This window comes from Primulina tabacum, chromosome 3, assembly GCF_025594145.1.
Source record: "Primulina tabacum isolate GXHZ01 chromosome 3, ASM2559414v2, whole genome shotgun sequence".
NCBI lineage: Eukaryota > Viridiplantae > Streptophyta > Magnoliopsida > Lamiales > Gesneriaceae > Primulina > Primulina tabacum.
This window is the reverse complement of record NC_134552.1, coordinates 8542455-8570396: the sequence shown is the minus strand read 5'-3', so window position 1 is coordinate 8570396 and position 27942 is coordinate 8542455. Positions and strand designations below refer to the sequence as shown.

General features: G+C 36.2%; 2 protein-coding genes across 6 annotated transcripts; one reads left to right on the top strand and one right to left on the bottom strand.

The window, feature by feature from the left end:
* Nucleotides 1-591: 591 nt before the first annotated feature.
* LOC142539935 (sulfate transporter 1.3-like) lies at nucleotides 592-5275 on the top strand. Of its 3 annotated transcripts, none has more exons than XM_075645710.1 (14): nucleotides 592-774; nucleotides 969-1056; nucleotides 1582-1976; nucleotides 2078-2282; nucleotides 2380-2554; nucleotides 2665-2730; nucleotides 2815-2928; nucleotides 3028-3144; nucleotides 3222-3348; nucleotides 3627-3913; nucleotides 3994-4184; nucleotides 4305-4393; nucleotides 4651-4727; nucleotides 4874-5275. In XM_075645710.1, exons 3-14 carry the CDS (start codon nucleotides 1604-1606, stop codon nucleotides 5009-5011), a joined length of 1959 nt encoding a protein of 652 aa, XP_075501825.1. In that variant the 5' UTR covers nucleotides 592-774; nucleotides 969-1056; nucleotides 1582-1603; the 3' UTR covers nucleotides 5012-5275. The 3 variants fall into 3 exon arrangements, with proteins under 3 accessions (XP_075501825.1, XP_075501826.1, XP_075501824.1); XM_075645711.1 differs by having other exon boundaries at nucleotides 592-854; XM_075645709.1 differs by lacking the exons at nucleotides 592-774; nucleotides 969-1056 and adding an exon at nucleotides 1433-1476.
* A 12294-nt stretch (nucleotides 5276-17569) lies between these two features.
* LOC142539934 (calmodulin-binding transcription activator 2-like) lies at nucleotides 17570-27389 on the bottom strand. 3 transcript variants are annotated; one of them, XM_075645706.1, is made up of 14 exons: nucleotides 27177-27389; nucleotides 26533-26652; nucleotides 25860-25975; nucleotides 25631-25719; nucleotides 24941-24983; nucleotides 23636-23765; nucleotides 23324-23431; nucleotides 23079-23225; nucleotides 22922-22980; nucleotides 21737-22306; nucleotides 20759-21441; nucleotides 19757-20339; nucleotides 19021-19344; nucleotides 17570-18111 (listed from the first exon to the last, which is right to left on the bottom strand). In XM_075645706.1, the coding sequence occupies exons 1-14, from the start codon at nucleotides 27217-27219 to the stop codon at nucleotides 17995-17997; spliced, it is 3132 nt and encodes a 1043-aa protein (XP_075501821.1). In that variant the 5' UTR covers nucleotides 27220-27389; the 3' UTR covers nucleotides 17570-17994. The 3 variants fall into 3 exon arrangements, with proteins under 3 accessions (XP_075501821.1, XP_075501823.1, XP_075501822.1); XM_075645708.1 differs by lacking the exon at nucleotides 27177-27389 and adding an exon at nucleotides 26738-27127; XM_075645707.1 differs by lacking the exon at nucleotides 23079-23225.
* Nucleotides 27390-27942: the final 553 nt, after the last annotated feature.

The window sequence follows — 27942 nt, the reverse complement described above, 5'->3', positions numbered from 1 at the left end:
TTAAATAATTCATCTGGAGAAATATCAAATGCATCACCAAAATTCGATAGAAAACGGTTAAAAAAAATACATTAAAACTTTAATATTTAATGCATACACGAATTCCATTTATTCCAAAAAAAACTTTACTAAAATATCTTTTTCGATCCCAGTATTTCTTCTATCTTAATTATTGGTACATATATGATAACCTAATCGAAATTTTAAAAATAATTTAATCAAATAGTAAGATGATTATGTAGTGCTCAGAAAATTTTAATCGATAATATGCATAAGAAAGGAAGAAAAAAATCATTTGTTTCATTGATCGAAAATGTAGAACAATGACATACGATAATAGATAAAACGTAATTATAAGATTGTTTCGTAATTTAATTTTTTTGTAACGAATATCTAATTTTATTATATTCATAAAAAAATATTATATTTTATTTTAAATACACATCAGATTGTGACAGAAAATACAAACCGTCGAACAAAAAGCTGTTCCAATAAAAAAAAAAAATGCGATTATTCCGCCTTCTCCGAGGACTTTTTGAAAGACTTGCCAGGCGCCACAATAATATCCAACGATTTTAATAAATAATATTTTGGTCTAATTTTTACACTTGAGACGTGTTTCCATTCAACGCCTTCTCCGCTTAAATATCCTGCAAGTTCTTCTCCGATTCACGTTGGCTTGCGACAAATACAGTCGTGGGCTAATCTTCCGGATAATAAATTCAAGAAATCATTCAGCTACGTCCAGATTCATTGAACCTGGACGTGATCTCGGTAATCATATTGTTTATTTTGAATTTCTTGGAGTTTTCCTGGTTTAATCTGCAAAATGCAGACAGGGCAAGCAATCATTAGTACGTTTCAGAAAATGAAAATTTTTTGTATGGTTTTTTTCCCCTGACGGTAACTATTAGAATTACTGCGGCTATTTTTGTCGGAGTTTGTAAATTTTTTTTCCTTTTGCGTAGAATTTTGCTGGTCGGAAGAGAAGGCCTCCATGCATATTGGCGTAGCTTTACGTTGAGAAGAGAAGTTGGAGAAAGAGTTTTTGGAAAGGTGAACTTTTCAGAATTGCACTTTATTTAGCAATTGAAAAGTGAAGAAAGGTGCTTTATTATCATTTGATTACGCTAGAAAGAGGTGTGCATTTGTGATTAATTAATTATGCCTTTTTCTGGGTTACAAGTATTCTGACTGGACATAGAAATTAGAAAATCTTTGGTTGCTTCCATCGAATTGGCAGAGCCAGTCCGGAACCAGAACTTTTACATGACATGGGTGAGAACTAGGACACGAACTTTGGATGAAGAATTAATGCGCGTGAAAATTTATGATATCCTTAGCAACAGATCAGGGTATGCATATAGATCACCATTTCTAAGTCAATGTTTTTCCGAATAAAAAACTATATATACAACTATGAAAAGGCTGATTGTTTTCAATTTCAATGGCCATTCAAAAAGGAGAAACTCAGAGGTACAGAGCTTGTTGCATGATCTTGTCTTTTGTTGTAGTATATGACTGCTGGTTTGATTTCTTGAATGCGGAAGATTTACTCGTCGTCTTTATTTCTGAGTGCAGGTGGTCTCTTTCTTGGGAAACAATGAGTAGCAATCGAGTCGTAGATGGGGTGGATGTTGCTAGTGCGGCTTCTTCACGCCGCAATTCCGATAACTTTCCGTATGTTCACAAGGTGGGGGCACCGCCAAAGCAAGGCCTTCTCAAGGAGTTCACACAAACGGTGAAGGATACGTTTTTCCATGATGAACCGCTTCGTCCTTTCAAGAATCAACCAAAGTCGAAAAAACTATTACTCGGAATACAATCTATTTTCCCCATCCTTGAATGGGGACGTAGCTATAAGATTTCAATGTTTAAAGGTGATCTCATTGCAGGGCTTACCATTGCAAGTCTGTGCATCCCTCAGGACATTGCGTATGCAAAACTTGCTAATCTGGATCCGCAATATGGGCTTTGTAAGTCGCTTTATGGATACCCTTCAAAGGAAGGCGCTTTTTTAAGAATGAATGAGAAATATGGTCAGTTGATTGCCTGAAACTTTTGAATGGAATTGCAGATAGCAGTTTCGTTCCGCCCCTGATTTATGCTTTCATGGGTAGCTCGAGAGATATCGCCATCGGACCAGTAGCAGTGGTGTCTCTCTTGCTTGGAACTATGCTTCAGAATGAGATTGATCCCAAAAACAAACGCGAGTATCGGAGTCTCGCATTTACAGCTACATTCTTTGCTGGAGTCACTGAGTTTGTACTCGGGTTCTTCCGGTAAAAGCATAAACAACAGTCATTGGTCAGTTTCTTCCATTTGATCTTTTGGACTCACCCTCGAGAAACTAAATTTTGTGTTCATGTTTTTATCCAGGCTGGGATTCTTGATTGATTTCCTTTCTCATGCTGCCATAGTTGGATTCATGGCTGGGGCAGCCATCACCATCGGGCTCCAGCAGCTCAAAGGCTTGCTTGGTGTAAAGACCTTCACCAAAAAAACAGACATAGTTTCTGTGATGAGATCTGTGTGGAGTAATGTGCATCATGGGGTGAGACTCAATTAGGTTCTTATTTGAAATAAGAGTTGTATAATTCAATAGAATAAAGATTTAACGTTTATTTACTGTGTTTGAAGCTTACTATTCTCCTTGTTTAACAGTGGAATTGGGAGACTATTGTGATAGGAGTTTCATTCTTGGCATTCCTACTCCTTGCCAAATACATTGTGAGATTGAATCCCTTTATTTAACATTTTCGCAAACTGTAAGTTCATCATTTTAACATGTTGATCCTTATTTTGTCGAATCAGGGAAAAAAGAAGAAGAAATTGTTTTGGATTTCTGCTATAGCTCCTTTGCTTTCAGTTATCATTTCAACCTTCTTTGTTTACATCACTCGTGCAGACAAGAAAGGCGTTCAAATTGTAAGTATTCAATATATATAGATGTCAAACAAGTAAACTTGTTACAATCGATCATCTTGTTCCGGAAAAAAAACTTTTTTACTCCATATACATGAATAGGTGCGCCACATTGACCGAGGCATAAATCCTGCTTCTGTGCACGAGATATATTTCTCGGGAAGCTATCTTGGCAAAGGTTTTAAAATTGGTGTGGTTGCAGGGATGATAGCATTAACGGTAAGGAGAAAAGGCATATATAAAATACTCGTTTGAGTATCAAAATTCATAAAGCTAAAAGATTTTACGTCTCACAGGAAGCTGTGGCTATTGGTAGAACGTTTGCAGCAATGAAAGACTACCACTTAGATGGAAACAAAGAAATGGTCGCGTTGGGGTCGATGAACATCATTGGCTCGATGACATCGTGCTATGTGGCCACTGGTAGGTCTTCTAGAAACCAATTTTCCCTACTCTTAATTTGAATTAAAATGTTTGAAAATATAAATGGAATAATATATTCAAAAATCATATTTGATAATGTTCAGATTATGATGCATCTTTTGAGCGATCTTATTTTGAAAAAAAAATTTATATGATGTTTATTTGAACACATTTTTACCATATAAAGAGGTGACGTGCTAAATAAACAAGATAGGCCTTCCGTAATGTGTAATTTTACCTCAAGCCTTCGAGTTTTTGATTTTCTGACTTCTTGACAGGTTCCTTCTCACGCTCTGCTGTGAACTTCATGGCTGGATGCAACACTGCTGTGTCGAACATAGTCATGTCTATCGTTGTTTTGCTGACTCTTTTGGTGATCACCCCACTTTTTAAGTACACACCCAATGCAATTTTAGCTGCCATTATCATATCAGCTGTGGTGAGCTTGATCGACCTTCAAGCCATGAAAGTTATATGGAAGATCGACAAATTTGATTTTGCGGCTTGTATGGGAGCATTCTTCGGGGTTGTTTTCGTCTCCGTTGAGATTGGTCTTCTTATTGCGGTTAAGACACACAACCTAGCCTCTGTTTCTGTTTCAGTTATATTTGATAGTGTTTTAACTTCTGAGAACGTAACATACAGGTTGCTCTATCATTTGCCAAGATTCTTCTCCAAGTTACGAGGCCTCGAACTGCGGTGCTTGGGAAGATCCCAAGAACTTCGGTTTACCGTAACATTCAACAATATCCGGAAGCCACCAAAATTTCTGGACTTCTGATTGTTAGAGTTGATTCGGCAATCTATTTTTCGAACGCCAATTACATTAGGGAGAGGTATACGCAAGTCCTAGTCTCTTTATTTCGGTCCCATCTTTGATCTTTGTAATTGTACCAATGTAATTCCTCTGGCGTGGGATTTGACGAGTACTAATGAAGATACACTTATTTTTACAGGATACTGAGATTACTTACAGATGAAGAGGAGGAACAGCTTAAAGATAGCAGCCACCAAAAAATTCATTATTTAATAATTGAAATGTCACGTAAGGACTTTTTGGCTTCATAAATTTGGGGGTGTCGGTTTGTGAAATACAAGTAAACACCTGAAGTTTGAATAGTTTCGATGACAACCTTGACAATACCTGATGCAAAATTGAACATCCATGTAACTAATTAAACTTACGGTGGTGTGTCATGGGACCAAAAGACGACCGGTGTTGATATAATTAACTCTTGAATTTGATTCTCAGCATGTTAATGAATATGCTCTAAAATATTTTCCATGTTTTTTCGTTTGCAGCTGTAACTGATATCGACACAAGCGGCATTCATTCCTTGGAAGATCTGCACAAACATCTACAAAAGAAAGATATACAGGTACGATATATAGTGTTTCATTAAAACTAACAAGGCACATGCATGAATTCTTGGTCCCATGTCAGCTCCACAACACGTTGTGTCAGACAATTGTGCACACCATATGTAACAGTTAGCTCCATTGATTGATTCCCATTTTCGTGCAGATTGCTTTAGCAAATCCGGGGCAGGTGGTGCTCGACAAGCTCTATGCGTCTGACTTCCCCAGCTTGATCGGAGAAGACAAAATTTTCCTCACCGTAGTTGATGCTGTCACGACTCTGGCTCCTAAGTTGGAGCCTTGAGTCGTTTGTTTTCATCCATAGTTTGATTTGCCGTTCGAGAAAAGTTACGAGAGTCGAAAAATGTAAGGGATCTGAGGGAACGGCCGTGGCCTCAGCTCATGTCCGGCTATGACCTTGGAGAAGCTCTTGAGACTCGTGTTTATTTTGTTTAACTTTGCGTGAAATATCTTATTTCTGTACATTTTCTTGTATTTCGGTGTCCATATAATTTTACCATCATAAAGAAGAAATGAATTTGATCCTTGCACGGACCTTTCCGGCCAACCGATATGAATAATAAAAAATAAAACCGGTCATGTACGTCGTGACAAATTTTTGGGTTGTATTCGCGGGGATATTTGTGGATACACTTTTTGGGTGCAATGGTTGGATTTCCGTGTTTAACCAACTACTTAAAACTTACAATATATTTTGGGTGAATGTTTCTATAAATCTAATGCATTTTTTATTCTAGACTACCATAATCAAATTCTTGAAACAAAGAAGAATTCCAACAAAAAAGACATAAGAACCATAAATCCAATCGAATTTATCCAACGAGATAAACATTTTCCATACTAATTTTTTTTTTATTTATAAAAAAACTCGAAATAGAAGAAAAAATTCAGAAAAGACGAGTATCAAAGAATCACATGTGCGCTGCAAAGAACTTAGGAGAGAGCAGCGTACCAATCGTCCAGATGATTTCAATTTGTCCAAATTAATCAAGATCCAATTGACACTTGCCAGGTAATTTTTTGTAATAGTTTTTGTCTCGAGAAATAGATTGCAGATTCAACTCTCACCATCAAGTCCAAGAACTTTGGCGGCTTCCTATTGCAAATAAATCTTGTATATTAAGATGTGTATATTCGCACATACATTCTTTCTTTAATAGTGTAGATATTTAAGAGAATTTGATTGTGTTTATTTATGGTAAGATCTTTGTATACAAGCATGCATATAATAAGCATGCGATATTCTGAATGAAGGTGACTTTTTCCCATCCGAAAATATTGATTCTTTCATGGTACCATAGCGATAATCATGGCTGGAAAAGATGACAACAAGAAGAAGGAAGGAGGTGATGTGTCTTCTAAGTTCACATCTCCGTTTTACCTTTCTGCCAGCGACAACCCACGAAACATTATCACACAAGTTCAATTAAAAGGCAAGAACTACGATGAATGGGTGTGAGCCATGAAGACGGTGTTAGGGCCAAGAAAAAGTTCGGTTTCATTGATGGTTCGGTGAAGACACCTTCCGATGATTGTGTGGAACTAGAGGATTGATAGACAATCAATTCCATGTTAGTGTCATGGATATTGAAGATGATCGAGCCAGCCCTTCGCTCAACCATAACCTACATGGAGTCTACGAAGGAACTATGGCAGGATATCAAGGAAAGATTCACTTGTTAGAAACGGACCAAGAATTCAAAAACTCAAATGTGTGTTGATCGAATGCAAATAACAAGGCATGTCTGTTATGAATTATTATGCCAAATTGAAAATGTTCTGGGAAGAGTTGAAAATGTAGCCCAAGTGACAAGACATGAAAGTTTATCTCAAGAACAAAAAACAGAAACAGACAAAAGTGGATTAAGTGGATTGAGCAATGAGCAGTGGAATTTGTTGATGAAGCTTCTGAATACAAAAAAGATGGAAATCAAGGAAGACCGAACGGTAAGCATCGAACAATGGAGTGGATAATTGACACCGGATCCTCTCATCATATGATTGGTAGACTTGAGTTCATGAGTTGCATGGAGAAAGTGCTTGCATGCCCAGTTGGGCCGCCGGATGGAAAGGAGGCAATAGCCGAAAAAAGCGGGACTGTGGTGTTGAATGAATATTTGAAATTGAACAATGTGTTATGTGTACCCAACTTGAAGTGTAGCTTTATTTCAGTCTCGCAATTGAAAGAAGAGTTAAATCGTGTGGTTCATTTTATAATATGTGTTATGCAAGACCGCAATTCGAGGATACAGAGTGGTGCGGGTGAGCAACGTGAGGGGCTTTACTACTTTAGAGGGATAGTGCCACCCAGAGCTATGACTACAGCGAGGAAGGACACCTTTGACTTGTGGCATCGAAGAATGGGACATCCTTCTAGTAGAATTATTCAGTTATTGCCATGCTAAAATAATTAGAAGTGATTATGTTAGAACTTGTGATATTTGTGTACGAGCAAAGCAATGTCGATGAGAATTTTTGGTAAATAATAATAAGGCGTCTAATTTTTTTGAGATGATCCATTGTGATTTGTGGGGTCCATATAAAACTCCGAATTTTTGTGGTGCACATTATTTTTTGACAATTGTTGATGATCACTCCAGAGGAGTGTGAGTCTATTTATTGAGTACTAAAGTCAAGGTGGAAAAAACTTTTCAAAATTTTATCACTATGATACACATACAAATTAATGAATATGTGAAAATTGTGCGAAGTCATAATGAAACTGAGTTTACTTGCTTGAATGATACTTTGTGGAAAACGAGATAATACGTCAAACTTCGTGTATTGGGATTCTTCAACAAAATGGAAGAGTGGAACGTCAAAATCGCCACATCATCAATGTTGAACGACACTACAATTTCAAGCAAATCTACCTGTTGAATTTTGGGGAGAGTGTGTGTCTTGACAGCTGCGTAGTTGATTAATCGTACTCCTTCTATTATGCTAGAGGGAAAAACACCTTATGAATTTTTATTTGGAGCTGTTCCTTCATATAAGAATGTCCGAGTTTTCGGATTTAGGTGGGACGAAGGACGTCCTTGATCGGGTAAAAATGGAATTGTTGTTTCCTTTCTGTCAACCACAGGTGCGGCGTACACCCAGACTGAGTTCTTTATCGGTAATTTTGATACACGGATCACCATGATGTGGGAAAACAACACTGGCCCGTGCCATTGCGAAAGAGGCGAGAGTACCCATTCATGAAATATCTTCTACAAATGGCTGTGGAGGTTCAGGTATGCTGGTCGTCTAAGTATAAAGTAATATGTGATACTTATGTGGTTGACGTTTCGGTTATCGCTCTATATCTTTGAAAAAATTGGATTAATCGAAATTTCAAATATAAATTTTGAGCTTAAATAACAAAAATGGGACACAAAACATTAATATCGTTATTTAAAAAAATTATGTTTTATCATTACTTTACTGAACCCTAAACCGAGCTTTCGGCCAAACTTAATCTCTGGCATCTTGCCGAACTGAGACGTTCTTGATCGAGTGGAAATAGAAGTGTTGTTTCCTTTCTGTCAACCACAGGTGCGGCATATACTCGGACCAAGTTCCTTTTCAGTAATTTTGATACACGAGCCAACAGGTTGTGGGAAAACTACCATGGCCCGTGCCATTACAAACGAGGCAAGAGTACTCATTCATTAAATATCTTCTGCTAAATCGCTGATCGGTGGAGGTTCATGTATGCTGGTCATCTAAATATAAAATAATATGTGATACTTGTGTGGTTGACAGTTTCGGTTGTCGCCCAATATCTTTGACAAAATTGGATTATTCGAAATTTCAAATACTAACTTTAACTTAAATAATATAAATGAGACACACAACATTATTATCGTTATTAAAAAAAATTATGTTTCAGCAATTACTTTACCGAACCTTAGGCCTCGGTTTCGGCTAAACTTAAGCTCTGACCTCTCCCCAACTGAAATTAGGGTCACAATGTTCTTGTTTCTTTTTTCTAACTTAAATCCAAAAAAAGGAAGAAGATTGAGAACTGCCCAAAATTTTAGGATTTAGGTAGGACAAGGGATGTCCTTGATCGGGTAGAAATGGAAGTGTTGTTTCCTTTCTGTCGACAACAGGTGCGGCGTACACTCAGACTGAGTTCCCTTTCAGTAATTTTGATACACGGTTCACCAGGATGTGGAAAAACTACCCTGCCTGTGCCATCGCGAACGAGGCGAGAGTACTCATTCATGAAATATCTTCTACTAAATGGCTGCTCAGAGGAGGTTCAGGTATGCTGGTCATCTAAGTATAAAGTAATATGTGATACTTGTGTAGTTGACAGTTTCGGTCGTTGCCCAATATTTTTTAAAAAAATGGATTATTCGAAATTTCAAATACTAATTTCGAGCTTAAATAACATAAATGGAACACACAACATCATTATCGTTATTAAAAAAAATTATGTTTCAGCCATTACTTTACCGAACCCTAAACCATTGTTCTTGTTTATTTTTTCTCGCTTAAATAAAAAAAGGATGAAGATAGAGAACCGTCCAAAATTTTCGGATTTAGGTGGGATAAGTGACGTTCTAGACCTATACTCGGGTTGAGTTCCTTATCATAATTTTGATACACGTGCCACCAGGACGTGCGAAAACTACCCTGGCCCGTGCCATTGCAAACGAGGCCAGAGTTCCCTGCTTAAACATTACAGTTTCGCATGAAGTTCTCGGAAGCAAACAGGACAGCACCATGTGTTGTTTTCGTGGATGAAATTGATGCAATTGCACTAAACAAGGAAGATCTTCATGATGGAATGAAGCGACTGCGCCTTCTCACACAATTAAAGAAGTGCATTGAGAATCGTACCAAGTCGGTTGTTCGAACAATTGTGCCCCCGTTCTCATATTCAGGGCAGCTAATGAACTGGACATACTTAACTTCTTTGGACGTTTTGGAGTTATTGGCTTGGATTTCCCTAGAGAAGAAGCTCGGCTCCAGATACTGACTAAATTCACATGTGCTAGTAACATTGATGTTGGAGTGGATATGAGTAAGATAGCAAGGTCAAGTCAAGTATTTGTTGCGACATATTTGGCTGCACTCGTCAAAAATGCTAGAACCAGTGCAAAGAACATGTATGGAGTGGAAGAATTCATAATAACGCTTGTTGACTTTGAGGTAATCAATCATGATTCGTATCCAATTCAATAATAGGTTAATAGCGGATGAATCTATGAGGTAATCATCTAATTATAAAGTAATATGTGATACTTGTGTGGTTGACGTTTCGGTCATCGCCCGATATCTTTGAAAAAATTGGATTATTCAAAATTTCAAATATAAATTTTAGTTTAAATAACATAAATGGGACACACAACATCATTTTCGTATTATAAAAAATTATGTTTCAGCTATTACTTTAGCGAACACTAAACCGCACTTTCGGCCAAACTTAAGCTCTGACCTCTTGCCGAACTGAAATAAGAGTTACATTGTTCTTTTTTTTTATCGCTGAAATTACCCCCCTCCCAAAAGAAGATTGAAACCTCCCAAAATTTTCGAATTTAGGTGGGATAAGGGACGTTCTTGATCGAGTAGAAATAGAAGTGTTGTTTCCTTTCTGTCAACCACAGGTGCGGCATATACTCGGACTGAGTTCCCTTTCAGTAATTTTGATACACGGGCCAAAAGGATGTGGGAAAACTACCCTGGCCCGTGCCATTACGAACGAGGCGAGAGTACCCATTCATGAAATATCTTCTACTAAATTGCTGCTCGGTGGAGGTTCAGGTATGCTGGTCATCTAAGTATAAAATAATATGTGATACTTGTGTGGTTGACGGTTTCGAATAGGCTCGGCTCCAGATACTGACTAAATTCACATGTGGTAATAACATTTATGTTGGAGTGGATATGAGTAAGATAGCAAGGTCAAGTCAAGGATTTGTTGCGACAGATTTGGCGGCACTCATCAAAAAGGCTAGAACGAGTGCAAAGAACATGTATGGAGTGGAAGAAGTCATAATAACGCTTGTTGATTTTGAGGTAATCAATCATGATTCGTATCCAATTCAATAATAGGTGAATAGCGGATGAATCTATGAGGTAATCATCTAATTATAAAGTAATATGTGATACTTGTGTGGTTGACATTTCGGTCAGCCCGATATCTTTGAAAAAATTGGATTATTCAAAATTTCAAATATAAATTTTGAGCTTAAATAACATAAATTGGACACACAACATCATTTTCTTATTATAAAAATATATGTTTCAACCATTACTCTACTGAACCCTAAACCGCGCTTTCGGCCAAACTTAAGCTCGGACCTCTTGCCAAACTGAAATAAGAGTTACATTGTTCTTTTTTTTTCTCGCTTAAATCCCCCAACCCACCCCCCCAAAGAAGATTGAAACCTCCCAAAATTTTTGAATTTAGGTGGGATAAGGGACGTTCTTGATCGAGTAGAAATAGAAGTGTTGTTTCCTTTCTGTCAACCACAGGTGCGGCATATACTCGGACTGAGTTCCCTTTAAGTAATTTTGATACACGGGCCAACAGGATGTGGGAAAACTACCCTGGCCTGTGCCATTACGAAAGAGAGGAGAGTACCCATTAATGAAATATCTTCTAGTAAATGGCTGCTCGGTGGAGGTTCAGGTATGCTGGTCATCTAAGTATAAAATAATATGTGATACTTGTGTGGTTGACGGTTTCGAATAGGCTTGGCTCCAGATACTGACAAAATTAACATGTGGTAGTAACATTGATGTTGGAGTGGATATGAGTAAGATAGCAAGGTCAAGTAAAGGATTTGTTGCGACAGATTTGGCTGCACTCGTCAAAAAGGCTAGAACCATTGCAAAGAACATGTATGGAGTGAAAGAAGTCATAATAACGCTTGTTGATTTTGAGGTAATCAATCATGATTCGTATCAAATTCAATAATAGGTGAATAGCGGATGAATCTATGAGGTAATCATCTAATTATAAAGTAATATGTAATATTTGTGTGATTGACGTTTCGGTCATCGCCAGACATCTTTGAAAAAATTGGATTATTCAAAATTTCAAATATAAATTTTGAGCTTAAATAACATAAATGGGACACACAACATCATTTTCGTATTATAAAAAATTATGTTTCAGCCATTACTTTATCGAACCCTAAACCGCGCTTTCGGCCAAACTTAAGCTCTGACCTCTTGCCGAACTGAAATAAGAGTTACATTGTTCTTTTTTTAAAAAAAAGATTGAAACCTCCCAAAATTTTTGAATTTAAGTGGGATAAGGGACGTTCTTGATCGAGTAGAAATATAAGTGTTGTTTCCTTTCTGTCAACCACAGGTGCGGCATATACTCGTACTGAGTTCCCTTTCAGTAATTTTGATACACGGGCCAACAGGATATGGGAAAACTACCCTGGCCCGTGCCATTATGAACGAGGCGAGAGTACCCATTCATAAAATATCTTCTACTAAATGGCTGCTGGGTGGAGGTTCAGGTATGATGGTCATCTAAATATAAAATAATTTGTGATACTTGTGTGGTTGACGGTTTCGAATAGGCTCGGCTCAAGATACTGACTAAATTCACATGTGGTAGTAATGTTGGAGTGGATATGAGTAAGATAGCATGGTCAATGCAAGGATTTGTTGCGACAGATTTGGCTGCACTCGTCAAAAAGGCTAGAACCAGTGCAAAGAACATGTATGGAGTGGAAGAAGTCATAATAACGCTTGTTGATTTTGAGGTAATCAATCATGATTCGTATCCAATTCAATAATAGGTAAATAGCGGATGAATCTTTGAGGTAATCATCTAATTATAAAATAATATGTGATACTTGTGTGGTTGATGTTTCGGTCATCGCCCGATATCTTTGAAAACATTTTATTAATCGAAATTTCAAATATAAATTTAACATAAATGGGACATACAACATTATTATCGTTATTAAAAAAAATTATGTTTCAGCCATTACTTTACCGAACCCTAAACCGCACTTTCGACCAAACTTAAGCTCTGACCTCTTGCCGGATTAGAATAAGAGTTACATTGTTCTTTTTTTTTTTTCTCGCTGAAATTACCCCCCTCGCAAAAGAAGATTGAAACCTCCCAAAATTTTCGAATTTAGGTGGGGTAAGGGACGTTCTTGATCGAGTAGAAATAGAAGTGTTGTTTCCTTTCTGTCAACCACAGGTGCGGCATATACTCGGACCGAGTTCCCTTTAAGTAATTTTGATACACGGGCCAACAGGATGTGGAAAAACTACCATGGCCCGTGCCATGGCGAATGAGGCGAGAGTACACATTGATGAAATATCTTCTACTAAATGACTGCTCGGAGGAGGCACGGGTATGCTGGTCTTCTAAGTATAAAGTAATATGTAATACTTGTGTGGTTGACGATTTCGGTCGTCGCCCAATATCTATCAAAATATTGGATTATTTAAAATTTCAAATACTAATTTTGAGCCTAAAAAACATAAATGGGACACACAACATCATTCTCGTCCTTAAAAAAAATTATGTTTCAGCCATTACTTTACCAAACCCTAAATCGCGTTTTTTACCAAACTTAAGTTCTGATCTCTAGCCAAACTGAAATTAAGGTTAGATTGTTGTTTTTTATTCTCGCTTAAATACCCAAAAAAAAAATATTGAAAACCACCCAAAATTTTCGGATTTAGGTGGGATAAGGGACGTTCTTGATCGTGTAGAAATGGAAGTGTTGTTTCCTTTTTGTCAACCACAGGTGCCGCATACACTCGGACTGAGTTCCTTATCGGTAAATTTGATACACGGGCCACCAGGAAGTGCGAAAACTACCCTGGCCCGTGCCATTGCGAACGAGGCAAGAGTACCCATTCATGAATTATCTTCTACTAAATGGTTGCTCGGAGGAGGTTCAGGTATACTGGTCGTCTAAGTATAAAGTAATATGTGATACTTGTGTGGTTGACGGTTTCAGTCGTCGCCCAATATCTTTGAAAAAATTGGATTATTCGAAATTTCAAATACTAATTTTGAGCTTAAATAACATAAATGGGACACAGAACATCATTATCGTTATTAAAAAAAATATGTTTCAGCATTACTTTACTGAACCCTAAGCCTCGCTTTTGGCCAAACTTAAGCTCTGACCTATCGCCGAACTGAAATTAGGGTTACATTGTTCTTTTTTCTCGCTTAAATCCTAAAAAAAGATGAAGAAGATGGAGAACTGCCCAAAATTTTCGGATTTAGGTGGGATAAGGGACGTTCTTGATCGGGTAGAAATGGAAGTGTTGTTTCATTTCTGTCAACCACAGGTGCGGCGTACACTCAGACTGAGTTCCCTATCTGTAATTTTGATACACGAGCCACCAGGATGTGAGAAAACTACCCTGCCTGTGCAATCGCGAACGAGGAGAGAGTACCCATTCATGAAATATCTTCTACTAAATGGCTGCTCAGAGGAGGTTCAGGTATGCTGGTCATCTAAGTATAAAGTAATATGTGATACTTGTGTGGTTAACGGTTTCGGTAATTGCCCAATACCTTTGAAAAAATTGGATTATTCGAAATTTCAAATACTAATTTTGAGCTTAAATAACATAAATGAGATACACAAAATCATTATCATTATTAAAAAAATTATGTTTCGTCCATTACTTACCGAACCCTAAACCACGCTTTTGGCCAAACTTAAACTCTAACCTCTCGCCGAACTGAAATTAGGGTTACATTGTTCTTGTTTCTTTTTTCTCGCTTAAATCCCAAAAAAAAAGGATGAAGATGGAGAACCGCCCAAAATTTTGGTATTTAGGTGGGATAAAGACGTTTTCGGCGTACACTCGGACTGAGTTCCTTATTGGTAATTTTGATACACGGGCCACCAGGACGTGCGAAAACTACACTGGCCCGTGCCATTGCGAATGAGGCCAGAGTTCCCCGCTTAAACATTACAGTTTCGCGGATCCAATTTTGAGGTAATCAATCATGATTCGTATCCAATTCAATAATAGGTAAATAGCGGATGAATCTTTAATGAATTTATTATTGGTGTTATTCTTTGTAGTAGTGAGACCAAAAGTCTTTATGGTGCAGGATATAAATGATTCACAAACCTATTATATTTCACTCTTGGGTTTGCAGCTACATGAGACACATATTTCAGCAAGGTAGAAAATTTAAAAGCATATTCTGCAACCGTCATCATTCTCTGCTGCAGACTGTTGAATTCATTTTCTGGGCAATATAATAAGATGGAGGAGAGTACAGCTCAAAAAACTGGGCCTTGCAGACATCCCATGTGACTTTAGCATCGGCCTCATTCAGTGCAATTTTAGCAGCTTCCCACCTAGATTTTGCACGGTTTTTTAATTGATAAAAGGAAAGTTTCAATCTCCGAAGCTTGGAATATTCCACAATATTAAACAAGTGTTCATATCCTTCAGCCATGACTATTCTCTTTCTGCACTCTCAGTGCTAAAGAACTTCGGTGGCTTTAGATCATGGAATGGAGCCATAACCATATCCATGGACATTCGTTCGAATTGTCCGACCATCCTCTCAGTACTACTACTCATAGTGGTTTCAAGATTTGTGAGATCCATCAACAAAAGTATACTATGAATACCACAAAAAAATACCAACTATAAATACTCATCATATCAAATCATTAATCTCATCACCAATTTACTCAAACTAAATCAAGTAGGAGAAAATAATACAAGTAAGTTAAACACAAACACACATTTCATTTGTGCCTATTCAAGTGTACACAAGACTCAATCGAACATTCTCAGTTATGCTCTGATATCATACTGTTGGGGCCCTTCACTCCTAATCGTTATTATAATATAGTTTGATTAGAGTTAATTAGTTACAGCGGAAAACGAGTAAAAATTTTATTACGATGAGCCCAAAATGTATCGACTATGATTATAATACTAAAACTAGTATATAATAAAGTCTCGTCTAAATACATCACAGTATAAAACAAGCCCATACATGACTGTACATATCAACGAGACATGTCTCAGTATATAGATATATATATACACTGGGATAGACTACTCAACCTCAACTCAGATTTGGCTCCCTCCAGAAGTCCTCTCTTGTCTCCTGATAATCTGGAGTTCATGACATTGTCTACACAAAGACAACAACAATCTCCCTTGGGGGTGAGAAAACGCTCCGTATAGAACAACCATAATAAATACAACATGTCGTGGAGATATTATGTCAAATGCTCATCCACGAAGCATATATCAGAATCAATCGAATTGCTATCAAATCAATGCTCGAGCAGACACACTGGCCTCAGTTAAGTATCAAGGAATATCCGTATGATAGCGTCGGCAAAGCGCTATCAAATCCAAAATCTCAACCAATCAATCATAGGGACCACAAATGGCTATATTTTTAAGGATCACATAATACCAAACATAGTATCATGCTCAAAACCCGAGAATCAAAATCCAATGATATCAAGGTATCCAAATATCATAGCTCAACGTGCATGTCATGTATCGATGTATGTGTAAAAATGATGTGTTTTATATACTAATCTACCAATCATTAATGTCACGTCAACTCAACAAATAAGTATATAGACATATACTTTCAATCAAATCAATCAATCATATATCATATGACAAAGATACATGTCGTATGTTACTCGTTCGCAACATATCTCAATTCTTCGTCCCCAATTTAATGTAGCTAGGATTTCAATATGGATAATCAATCTACATAATCAAAATATCCATTTCAATCAATGAATTCTTTCAATGGCAACTCTAATAACGTATTTGAATATCAAAACTCGTACTACGTTATTCAGTTAACATTTACATTATTAGGAGAATTATCGTATGATAAATCCTAATAAGTCATTGTTATACAATCAATTATATACATCTATTCATTTACAATCAAAATTTTAAGATTCAGAACTATTTTGAAACTTCAAAAATTTATATAAAATTGAAATCTTGATATAATTCAAATCCAACTTTGAAGTTAGTTTCTCGTTGGCTATTTTCTCACATATATTGATTTTGAATTCAAATACATGCTATTCTATCAATTTAATAAATAAAGTGTCAAATCCAAGATAAAATTACCTCAAAAGAACACTTCAATACAAAGATTTCGAATATATAATTTGTTCTAAATCATTATAAATTTGCAATTAAAAAATTTGTAAAGTTTATAAAAGTATAATAACATGTCAGTTGGACTATAATTTGGGAAATACAATTATTTCAAAAAGCATTTGGATAAGTCTATAATTGATCCAATTTGCAAGTACCCGTGTCATTAATTAATTAATTAATTTTATAAATAGTAATAGATGGGAATGCTTAGAACGGTACATACATACTATCTCGACTATATTATTTAACGTAGTAACTAAATTTTAATTGATTCGGCGAAACAAAAAAAATACTATAATGTCTTCATTATATATATATATATATATATATATATATATATATATATATATTAAGTGAAAGGATGTCAATGGTGAAATCTTTTTTATTTTTTTTAAATATACTTTTTTCAATCTTATTTCAAAGAGGAAAAGATGGGTAAATTGTCTTTGAAATTATTTTTTTTCAAAATTTCTTTCTAATCTATGGTACTTTCTTTGTTTTTGCTTTAATTAGGGTTGTGAAAAGCTAAAAGATTATATTATAAAATATAAAGTTATATTTTATTTATTATTGTGTGTATCCGAGTGCTAGTACGTGCATGTTTAGTAAACCTGCCACAAAATATTAAACACCAAAGAGTTTGATATATCATAATAATAGTGTGTGTACCTTTGGTAGTCGACGATCAAAACAAAAAGATTGTCAGGTGTTATAAAAAAAAGTGTTCTAATAAAAAATATCAAACTTTATCTATAATAGAATTTGCAACACAAACCCAATATTTCATCTCGATTACAGGACGAATATAGGACGAAAACAAACTAAAGGGAAATGCTAGCAGAAATATCAGTGAAATACATATGCACAAAAATATCATCACAGACAATCAATAAAGTAGGTCCAAATCTCTTGTTCCAAATGATTTTTCATCTCCCCTTCATGTATAAAGATAAATGATACACGTCCTCGACAACAGAGATACCATTTATCTATGTACATGAGTTATGTAATGAAATACCGTGAAACAAACAGATATGGAGCGCTACAAGGTTAGCCGTTGTGCCCCTCACACTATACATAAATACAAAGAGAATGAAAAACAGTTGCGGATGGGCGGACATACGCAATGTTGGTAATCTATGTGCTCGTTCATTCGAAGGCAAGAGACATGAAAGTATCATCATCCAACAGAGTCTCCAAGTCGAATAGATCCTCTTCAGGATAAATTGTATCTACGATGTTGTCTGGAATCCTATCTGAAGCATCCTGTAGAAGATTGGGAAATGAGTTCAGAAAATGGTCTTCCGTGATTGAATATGTAACAAAAATGATGAAAAAAATTTGAAACTAGAGAGAATAGAAGAGCTGAAGGTAAATAAAATGAAAGTTTCCGAGAAGCATCAAACAAGCACCTCCTTGTATCACTTTTAAGTAATTTGTTGCATAATTTGGTTTCATTTATTGTCCCTCACTATACATGAATGATATGTGCGAACTTCTATTTAAGATACAAAATTTTAAGCACGCGTCAAACATACATATGCATAGAAATAACATGAAATAACATTCGAAACAAAAGATCGGAAGTGCTTCCTAAACAATCACTTCATCCCCCTTCGTACTTCAAGCCAAGCCACAGCAGGAATACTCAAAATTTTAATCCCATGTGAATGGCAAGTGGCATGACTTTTCAAATCCTTCTTTCAAGGAGACAAAGAACAGGTTCATGCAGTAAAGAAATCCTTGGGATAAAGAAAAGCCATCATGAGAAAAGCTGCTTGTAGGGGTTCAGACTTTATTCTTCAGTGCTCGATTTCCGATCAATATTTATTCATAATTAATACCTCATTACCTCCCTCAAACACCATATTAACATTCTTAATTCTCTACACACTTCTCTAATCATGAACAAAGTGGATTTCATCCCGAAGCCTTAAAGATGCTAGATATGAAAAGGTTGGGAAAACCGTCTAATTAACTTGTGAATAGGAAGAGAGTTTTCAAACACTCTTTTTTTTTTTTTGCTTTGGACAATCTCCCAGAAATATCTGATCGCAAAAGTCTATGGAAAACACATTTAAAAATAGAAGAGCTGGGAAAACAAACGGGTTCAAACACATATGGAACCTCGACATAGTTGGGTGTGCATTGGTTTATAAAAACAAATATTGATACCTTATTTTCGCGGAAAACTTCAGCTGAAGTCAGCAACCTACGGTATTGAGCTCGTGCTTCAGGATATTGAACCATGGACTTCACCCTGGAAAGTGCTTTATGCGTCCTTTCTTCAGCTTGCTTTCTTCCTTCCTTCAGGAAGTCATAATTATCCTCATGGAGCAAGCTGGCTTGTGTATTCTGCTCTTTCAACATTGCATCAGATCGGAATCCACGCAGTCCCTTCCCTTTGCGTCTCCATCGTAAAATCACCTTCTCCATGATTCCCACTGACCATATAATAGGTTTATACTTTTTCCTCACTTGATGCCCCCTTACATGAGCCTGTGCCACCAAGGAGAGACAGTTTTAGAGTAGATTATTTCAATTGTGCTTGACTATTGGGTCTATGTTAGATTCAGAAAAGCTGGAAGATCATGCACAATGTTTGGTTTAATTTTGGTGAGTCTTAAGGGAAGATGTGAAAATGAACGAAAATTTGGAAAAGAAAATAAAAATGAATGATAATTATGTTTTTATTTTGGGAGATGAGAAATTGATTCTGAAAAATGAAAACAAACATAAGATGCTTTTCTGCAGTGACTTTCATTTTTTCAATGTCTCTTGAAACCAGCTTCCTTATTTACTCGAATATTGTCATATTTAATAGACTGTGGAAAGGAATTCATGAGAAAATATGAACATTATTATAGAAGTTGAAACATATTGGTTCTATAAATGAGAACAGAAAAAGCACCTGGATTTTTACAATTTTCTGTCTTATTAGCAAAAATTCTTTTCGCATCCTCCAACCACGAAACTTTTTCTGAATGCGTGTAGCAGCAGTATTGGCTGTCACACCAGCAGAATGACCAAACCTGCTTGTTTTAGCTGTTACAAGGGAAACAGCCTTTTCATCTGGAGACAAATCTTCAGATCCCTGTATGTTAAGCTGTTTCCTCTGAAATGATTGAATGCGGTAAATTTGATGGATCCGAGAGGCTGCTTGAGTAGCATTACATACAGCAGTAAGTGAATCCTTCAGTGAGAGTGCATCTGGTACATCCTTTTCAGAATCAGGAACAGCCACCCGCTCCGCAAGCGTTTGTATTGCTTTAACTGCAGAAACATTTACACTGCCATCTTTCTGTCCATCAGTCACACCAAGAGATGATAGGTGTGCAGTCAAGGAAGTCTCGGCTAGGAAACCAGAAATCCCCTTGTGTCCACTGGCAGCAGCCAGATCTGCAGGAGATCTACCCAGTGGAAATTCAGAAGAAGGATCTGTCAGAGCTCCGGGAGATGCACCCAAAGAAACAAGGGCTGCAACTGTGTCCTCCCTATTAACAGCAGGAACATATTAAAGCAAAACAGAAATTTAATTTTTTTTTTTAAATGACGATTAGTATATATCATTCTGAGATAAACCCAGCATATTACTGTTTTGACAAACATTTTATTTTCTGACAATCTTATATTCAGCAAAGAAATAATTACACCAATTTTTTGAATTTTCATCGTACAAGCATTCAGACCTCATGTAACTAAAGTTTTGCACAGATTAGGAACTGTACTGTTTTCGATGGTAGAACCAATCTTCCTATAAATAAGCAAAGGCAACATCAAAAGCCAGCTACATGAGTTTTACACTTTCACAGAGTACAAACAGTCACAATCAACATAAAATTTCTGCTCTACTGGACTGTTTCTACTCCGGAATATGCAAACAAACCAAAAAAAAAAATTCAACTGACTCTACCTGGCATAGAATGAAGCCCAATGTAGTGCTGTCCATCCATTCACATCACGAAAATCTATACTCACCCCTGAAACTATAATTGGCTGAAGGGCCCAATAAAAACCAAGAGCAGCTGCTAAATGCAACACACCTTGACCCATTTCATCAACAAATGCTAGCCCCCTGCCTTCCATTACTTGTTGGAGAAGCCAATCATAAAATTTCTCTTTAAGTGACTTTTCAAGGAGCTGTTTCCCAATCATTTTCAGCTGTGACTTGCCATTTATTGATTCCAGCTTGGCATCCATTCGCTTTTCGTTCTCTATGGAAGAAATGACAGCCTTGACTACAATCTGCTTTTCAAAAACATCCTCCACTGAATTTACCTGGCTTTCAACAGGTCCCATGCAGACCAACTTCTCAAACCGTTGCTGGAGATGCATTATGGTGGCATCATGTTCATTGACATCACTATTTTGGTCTGACCCAACCCTAAATTCAAATTCTCTTATTTCACTACAAGACAACCTGTTTGAAGAAGTTATATAGAAAGGAACAAGTCCAGGATTGTGTGGCGGAGCATAGCAAGAGAGAAATCCATCTACTAAAACCACCGCTGGAACCTCCACTTCTCCAAACATAATCGACCATCTGTATTTTGCCAACTCCTGTTCGCTTTTGAGAAAAGTTCCAGCAACCAAAACCTGCTTGGCAGTGAAACAAGATGTTAATAACACAGTAGGTGCTACTGTAACTATGCACCTCAAATGACATGTTTACAGCAAATAATTCCAACTAAAAGTTGAAAAATAGAGAAATAAAATTATAACGAAAACAGAAAAGAATGATGACGTAGCATCCTTCTGATATCAAAACCAAAAAGTTAAAAAGTCTAAACCATAATTTCTAGTGAATAAAAGCAGGAGATCGGTTCTTGGTCAATAAACTTTCAGTTTGCTATTAACATTGATGTAAGGGATAAAAACTATCACAAAATACCTTGGTCTCTGAGTTTGAATATGCCCAGTTCGGCAAAAAATCAATAATGCTAAAAAGCTGATCCTGGGAAATAGAAGGGTTCAGTGTTTCTATGTATTCCTGCAATTGACCTGGCATATTGGAGTCATCCTCGCTTCCCATAAGACTCCATGAACTTCCAGTAGTTGACTTCAATTGCAATTCATCAGCTTCTCCAAGTTCTTTATCAACCCAACGGGAGAAGCTATCAACTTTCTTCAAGCTTTCTTGTGACTGTAATCCATTCATTATTGGGATTTTCGGCGAGAATGAGTAGTTATTATTTCCATGGATACTCCCAACATCATCCAAATTTGAGTTTATTCCATTTCCATATTCAGAATCTGAAATCAGCATTTGAAGATTACTTTGCTCAGACTGCTCCTTATGCTCATCAGGATATGTGTAAGAGCGCTCCATCTCATTCTTTTGATTTGGTAGAAGAGATTTCTCCTCAAAAAAAGTACTTCCAGGAACATGAGCTAAATTCAACATCAAATCCTGGTTTACAGTTGTACTGTTCAAATGAAATGAACAGTCTTCATAGGAGGGCTGAAAAAAAGGTAAAATAAGAAACAATTCATGAAAACGAATACATGCATGTTGCGGTCAAAAAAATATCATCAGTGGAACACATGACAACTGGTGTTTACACTTCCAGTAATGAACCATATATGTTAGCTTCATTACTAAGGTTATATACTGTCATCTTCAATACTGACGATACCTAGAATGAAACTTTACACAGAAATGAAAAGCTGAAGGGTTGACCACTGAATGTAATGCATACGCACAATTTTTTTTCACAATATTTATAGGGTGTCCAAGCAGTGTATTATTTTACTAGCAAGCAATGGGGTCACATTAACTAACGATGCAGAGGAGAGCATGTTCAAAGGCCTGTTCTTGCTTAAAGAGGGCCCAAGTTCATGATTGGTCAATTAGGTAAAAAGATTGAGGTTGTTTTCAAGTTTGAGAAATTATTCACTCAAATGCCATCATGACCACCCGGAATCTCCATAGAACAGGAAAAAGAATTAGACCAGGGAGACAATTAGAGATGCTTTAGAAAAAGTTCGTAATGGTGCGTGGTGAATGGCTACCTATTCACATATTTGATTAGAGGTGGTTTACCAAAGTCCAAAAACACAGTATGTGAGTGAGTACCTGCCAATTGGCTTGGATGGGCAGAGAACACCCAGATACCTGCTCATTAACATCTTCGCCTGTCCAAAACAAGCATGTGATGATCAAACTACTGCACTTGGAATTGTTTTCGTACACACTTTATGAAAACAGTTAGACTAGCTATACACCACCAAACCTATGATACGGAGTCCGTAAACCTGTTGCCATGATGCAAAATCAGGTATTGTTTGAGATCCAGATATAAAACTGCCTCCACTAAATTCTCCCTCCCCAATCCCCTGGGAAAGTAACTTGTAATTTGCGGCAGCAAATTGCTGATTTCCTTTTAACAGAATATTTGATACAAATTTAGCATTTGGCCTGCTGACAATGGATGACAATGAAAAACGCTTAATATGTATGATATAAACAATCAGATACCTGGATGTTGTAGCAGATCATTAAAGCTTGAGAAACCAGGATGGCTGTCATCTGTCAATGGTGACTCTGAATATGAATGAAATCTGGAACTTGCTTGGTGATTATCCTCTGTAGTAGATTATATATTGCATATGGATCCATAAGAGCAACAAGGAACAATTAGTTAATGAGCAGTTGTAGATATCAATCTCAATGACAACCAAACAGAACAATTAGTTGATGAGCAGTTGTTGATACCAATATCAATGACAATCAAAGAGTGATTATTCAAAAAGACTCCCAGGAAACAGTAGAGTGGGGCAGTATAACTACCGGATTCAGCATCTTCATATGCTGAGGACATAGTGCTGGTGGGGCTAGTTCCACGATATGAAATTCCATTTTCAGAATAGGATGTCTCTGTCTCTATGTTTCTAACATAGCTGCTATTCGTCTTATTACCCTGAAGAAGGAAAAGACAGAAAGCCCCAAAATTTCATTAACCACCTGTTATATAATACCCAACTTTACGGCAACAATATCTTAGAGTTCAATGAATTAAATGCTTCATATCGAGCCATCAAGTTCAAAATGTTCATGGGAGATTATTTACACCTTTAAAATCTCAATCCATGCAAGTTACATATGCTTTCTTTGTAGTGGTTAAGGGGTTCAAGAGGTAAATTATTTGTTCAATGGTAATGTAATTTTCACATTGAGGATTATGATAACATGAGCTTTTAAATTTGACTAAAAAAATATTTGATTTGTATTCGAAAGTATCGAATTCGAGTCGAACTCGAACACGTTTGAACTTTTTTCGAAGTGAAATCGAGCCCAAATTATTTTGTTCGATAGTTCACGAGCCACTCGTAAGTTTTAATATTTTGGTAATATAATTATATATTAAATAAATATATTTTGAGCTTTTATTCCCAAACAACTAGCGTATTTTGTAGCCAAATTCGAACCGAATTCGAGAAAAAAATATTAAAAATTTTGAGCTTCAAATCGGACTCGAATGTATCTTTTTCGAGCCGAATTCGAGCCTTCTATTCGATTAGGTTCATTTATACCCTGATGACAAATTCAGAAATCACAATTGATATTACCAAATCGTGACAAATTTTGATATAAATGTTGTGTTTTATTTAGACATTGATTCCTACCAGGTTCACCCCCATTAAATAGGAGTTTCAGCCTTTTTTGAGTGGCTGCCTTGTGAATTTCGTTTTATAACGTCACTTTGTTCAACATCGTACTACTATTTTCTATAAGTTGTCAAGATGAAGGTAAAAAGGATGTGATGCAGTGTTGTTCTCTGGATCAAGTCTGCTCTGCAGTTACAGGAATTATCTCACAAAAGGAAGCTGCACTAAGTTTTTTGAAAGCTTCTTCTCTGGTAATTGGTGGCCATAAGCATAGAGCAAATTGAGCACAGAAGAATGACCAAACGTATAATCTAATATGCCACATGAGGTGGGGATGTTTGGTAGAAATGACACACATTGAAAATAAAAGAGTAGATGGATGTGAAGTGTTTGCAAATTGTTGACCATATAGTATTTGAGGAAAGCACTTAAGATGGAATACAATACTGCTTAAACACTATAAAATAAGAAGCAAATAGAGCCTGACCTTAACTTCCAGATAATGAACAAAAACTATGTGCATGAGATCCCTGCACCGGCAAAAAACGTGTAAAGCATTAACAAATGCTTCGGAGATGTTTAAAATTTTCACACCATTTGAAAGGACTAGGTGTGTCTTACACTAGCATCAAACTAAAATTAAAAAAAGAAAAGAAAAATATATATCAGCATCAGAAGAGACAAAAATTCACTATAAGAAAAAACAAATAAGGTGCCAAGGGACTAATTAAAGTTTTATGGCATCTCATACACATAGCTAGATTCATTTCAAAGACTTTCCCCCCCTTACAAAGGGCAATTTTGTTATTACACTTATTCCGAGATTGAATAAAGCTTGCGAGAACTCGTGTAGCTTTAAAGTTAATAATTTTCAAAAAATAGCGAGACAATTTCTCAACAAATATAAATAATTAGGAAATATTGCAGGATTTAAAACTATACCCATCAAGATGTCGTAATAAATGTCTCATAGTTAAGATTAAAACAAATGTTGAAATTGATTTTGGAGCAAATGTTCACTGAATAAAAAGCGGGATTTTTTTTTAAACCAAGTACAAAATTTGTTGCACAGTCTATGAGAAAAAGGTCAAGAACCCTCTGCCATAAGCAAAACCACCAGAGTTTGTCAGATAGATCACGGAAATTTAGTGTGGGATATTTAGAAGTTAAGACTTACTGCTCAAGCAACCAATAGCTTCGCCTCTGAAAATTTTCATTATCCTCTCCATGAGCGTAGTAGCAGTGTAACATATCAACACTTCCAACCTGAAGTTGGGAATATCCAGAAAAGTTACCAAGCTTTTTCATTTACTTGACCAACCGTCTACGTGTTTCAAAACACGGTCACAAACTAGTCTGGATAGGCAAGGTATGCTAAAACAAAATGGTCATCTATCTCCGCTTACCTTCAATTTTTCATGGGCTTCCTTAATAGTTTTCCCATCATTTTTCTTTCTCCAGTTATGACCATCCTTCCGGAAGTACCTCAATATTTTCCGATCAAAAAGAAAAACAGAACCGCCTGACAAGAATCATGCATCAAGGTAAATAAATGCTTGGCTATTGATTCTTCAATAAAAATTGGAAAAAAAAATTATATATAAATACACACACATTACACAATTGAAGACAAATAATGAAAAGAAAAGTAAATTTATTGGCACCAGTTATCAAGTATCTTCTTAAAGCACTGGGATAAATCAAATCGATTTCACACATCTTAACATTATCTGGAAGCACTCGGCAAAATCTTACATCAGATAAGAAAAACCAATTTGGGATAAAGTAAAATAAAGTCTTCAGTAATGATAATTGGGGATTACGGTGAACAATAATTTTTCTACTGCGGTGAGAGAAGGCTCTCCCAATTCATGTTAGAACTCTCTATTGGTGAACTGTGCCATTAAGATTTCTTATGCCCCTTCAAAATACATAAGGGTTGTTCTTAGCTTTCTTGTTGTTTAAAGAAAAATAGAATCAATGTGTATCCATATGCTTATAAAGATACTACTCTGATAGCTTCATTCACATAAACAACAAATGAAAGAAAGTTTACTGTGGATGAATAAAAAGACTTACTAACTGGCTTATTTGGAGGCTGTGGAGAAACTTTATATTTTTCATAGCATCTCAGGATTTCACAAATCTCAGCAGGTCTCAGCCACCGGTGTCGGGCTTCTGACAATGTCTGCTGAGCATCTGCAAATCAAAGACAAGAAATCACATGTGCTTCCCAACTATCAATTACCACAATACACCAAAACAATTTTTTGATGGAGCAAACCAGAAATATTTAAACAGCTTGTTTTATTTGGCGCATTTCTGACTGGAAGGCGATATTTCTCACTACAGTGCTATGATGATAAACGCACAAATTTAAAGTCAAGCCCTTGGTTCTCCGTCACTCAGCAAACATGTGACCTTCCCACAAAATATTGAGAGTTCTCAGACATCAGAACTGGACCTTCATGTTAATGTGCAGTGATGTGATTTTGAAACATTCCCAAAGGATCACATCAGAATATCCTCGTGAATTTGACCGCACAAAACCCTTTTCATATCATCAAAAATAAATCTAATCACTTGTCGCCCACATTCTCCACTTCAAAACTTAAACTCACGCCACTTGTTCAAAGCTCGTGATAACCCTATAAACTCTAGATACTCTCACCCAAAAAAGAGAAAAAAAAAAAAAAACAGCCAGGTTTTGGGTCAAATCTTACCTAAACGGTGCCTTGGACTGTAGGACGATCCGATTTCGGCCATTGATGAGTTGATCAGGGTGGTCCAGATGAACCTTATTTATATTTGCGCGCGCACGCGGTGAGAAGTGAGAGAAAACGCGTAGAGGCGAAGAAGGGAGGAATGAGAGATGAATTTATTTTGACTTCGAGCAGATTTTGTACGTTACCGTTTACCCCTCCGGGAGGAAGGTCACTTCTCGGTCCTCGAATACACAAGACCACTTCCGCCAATGATTGGACCACACGTGACAACTTTATTATATAAATAAAATGTGTACCTATTCATATCGGATGGATTTCAATCCATTATTGCATTTACATAAATTAAAAGATGGATGTATTTCAACAAAAATTTATTGGAGTAATACAATGAATTTGAAATTCATAACTTCAAATTTATTTGTCGAAGCGTAACTTAAAGTTGTTTTTAGATTGATTGATTTAAATTACATGGATTTAAAATTCATTCAAATGTATTTTTTTAAATCAACTTCTTACGTGTTTATATAATATTTTGTGTTAATTATAATGAATTACAAGTTCAACGAATAATGATGTCATTTGAAATTCATTATATTTTGTTTTACTAATGTTTAGTAAGTTGTAGATTTAATATATGATCAATTGTTTCATTATAAAAAATAAAAACTGTAATCGAAATCTTCGATCCAAACGCAACATAAGATTAAATATGCTTAATTTTTTTATTTTTTTTTAAATGAACTACATATCAATCTATTGATAT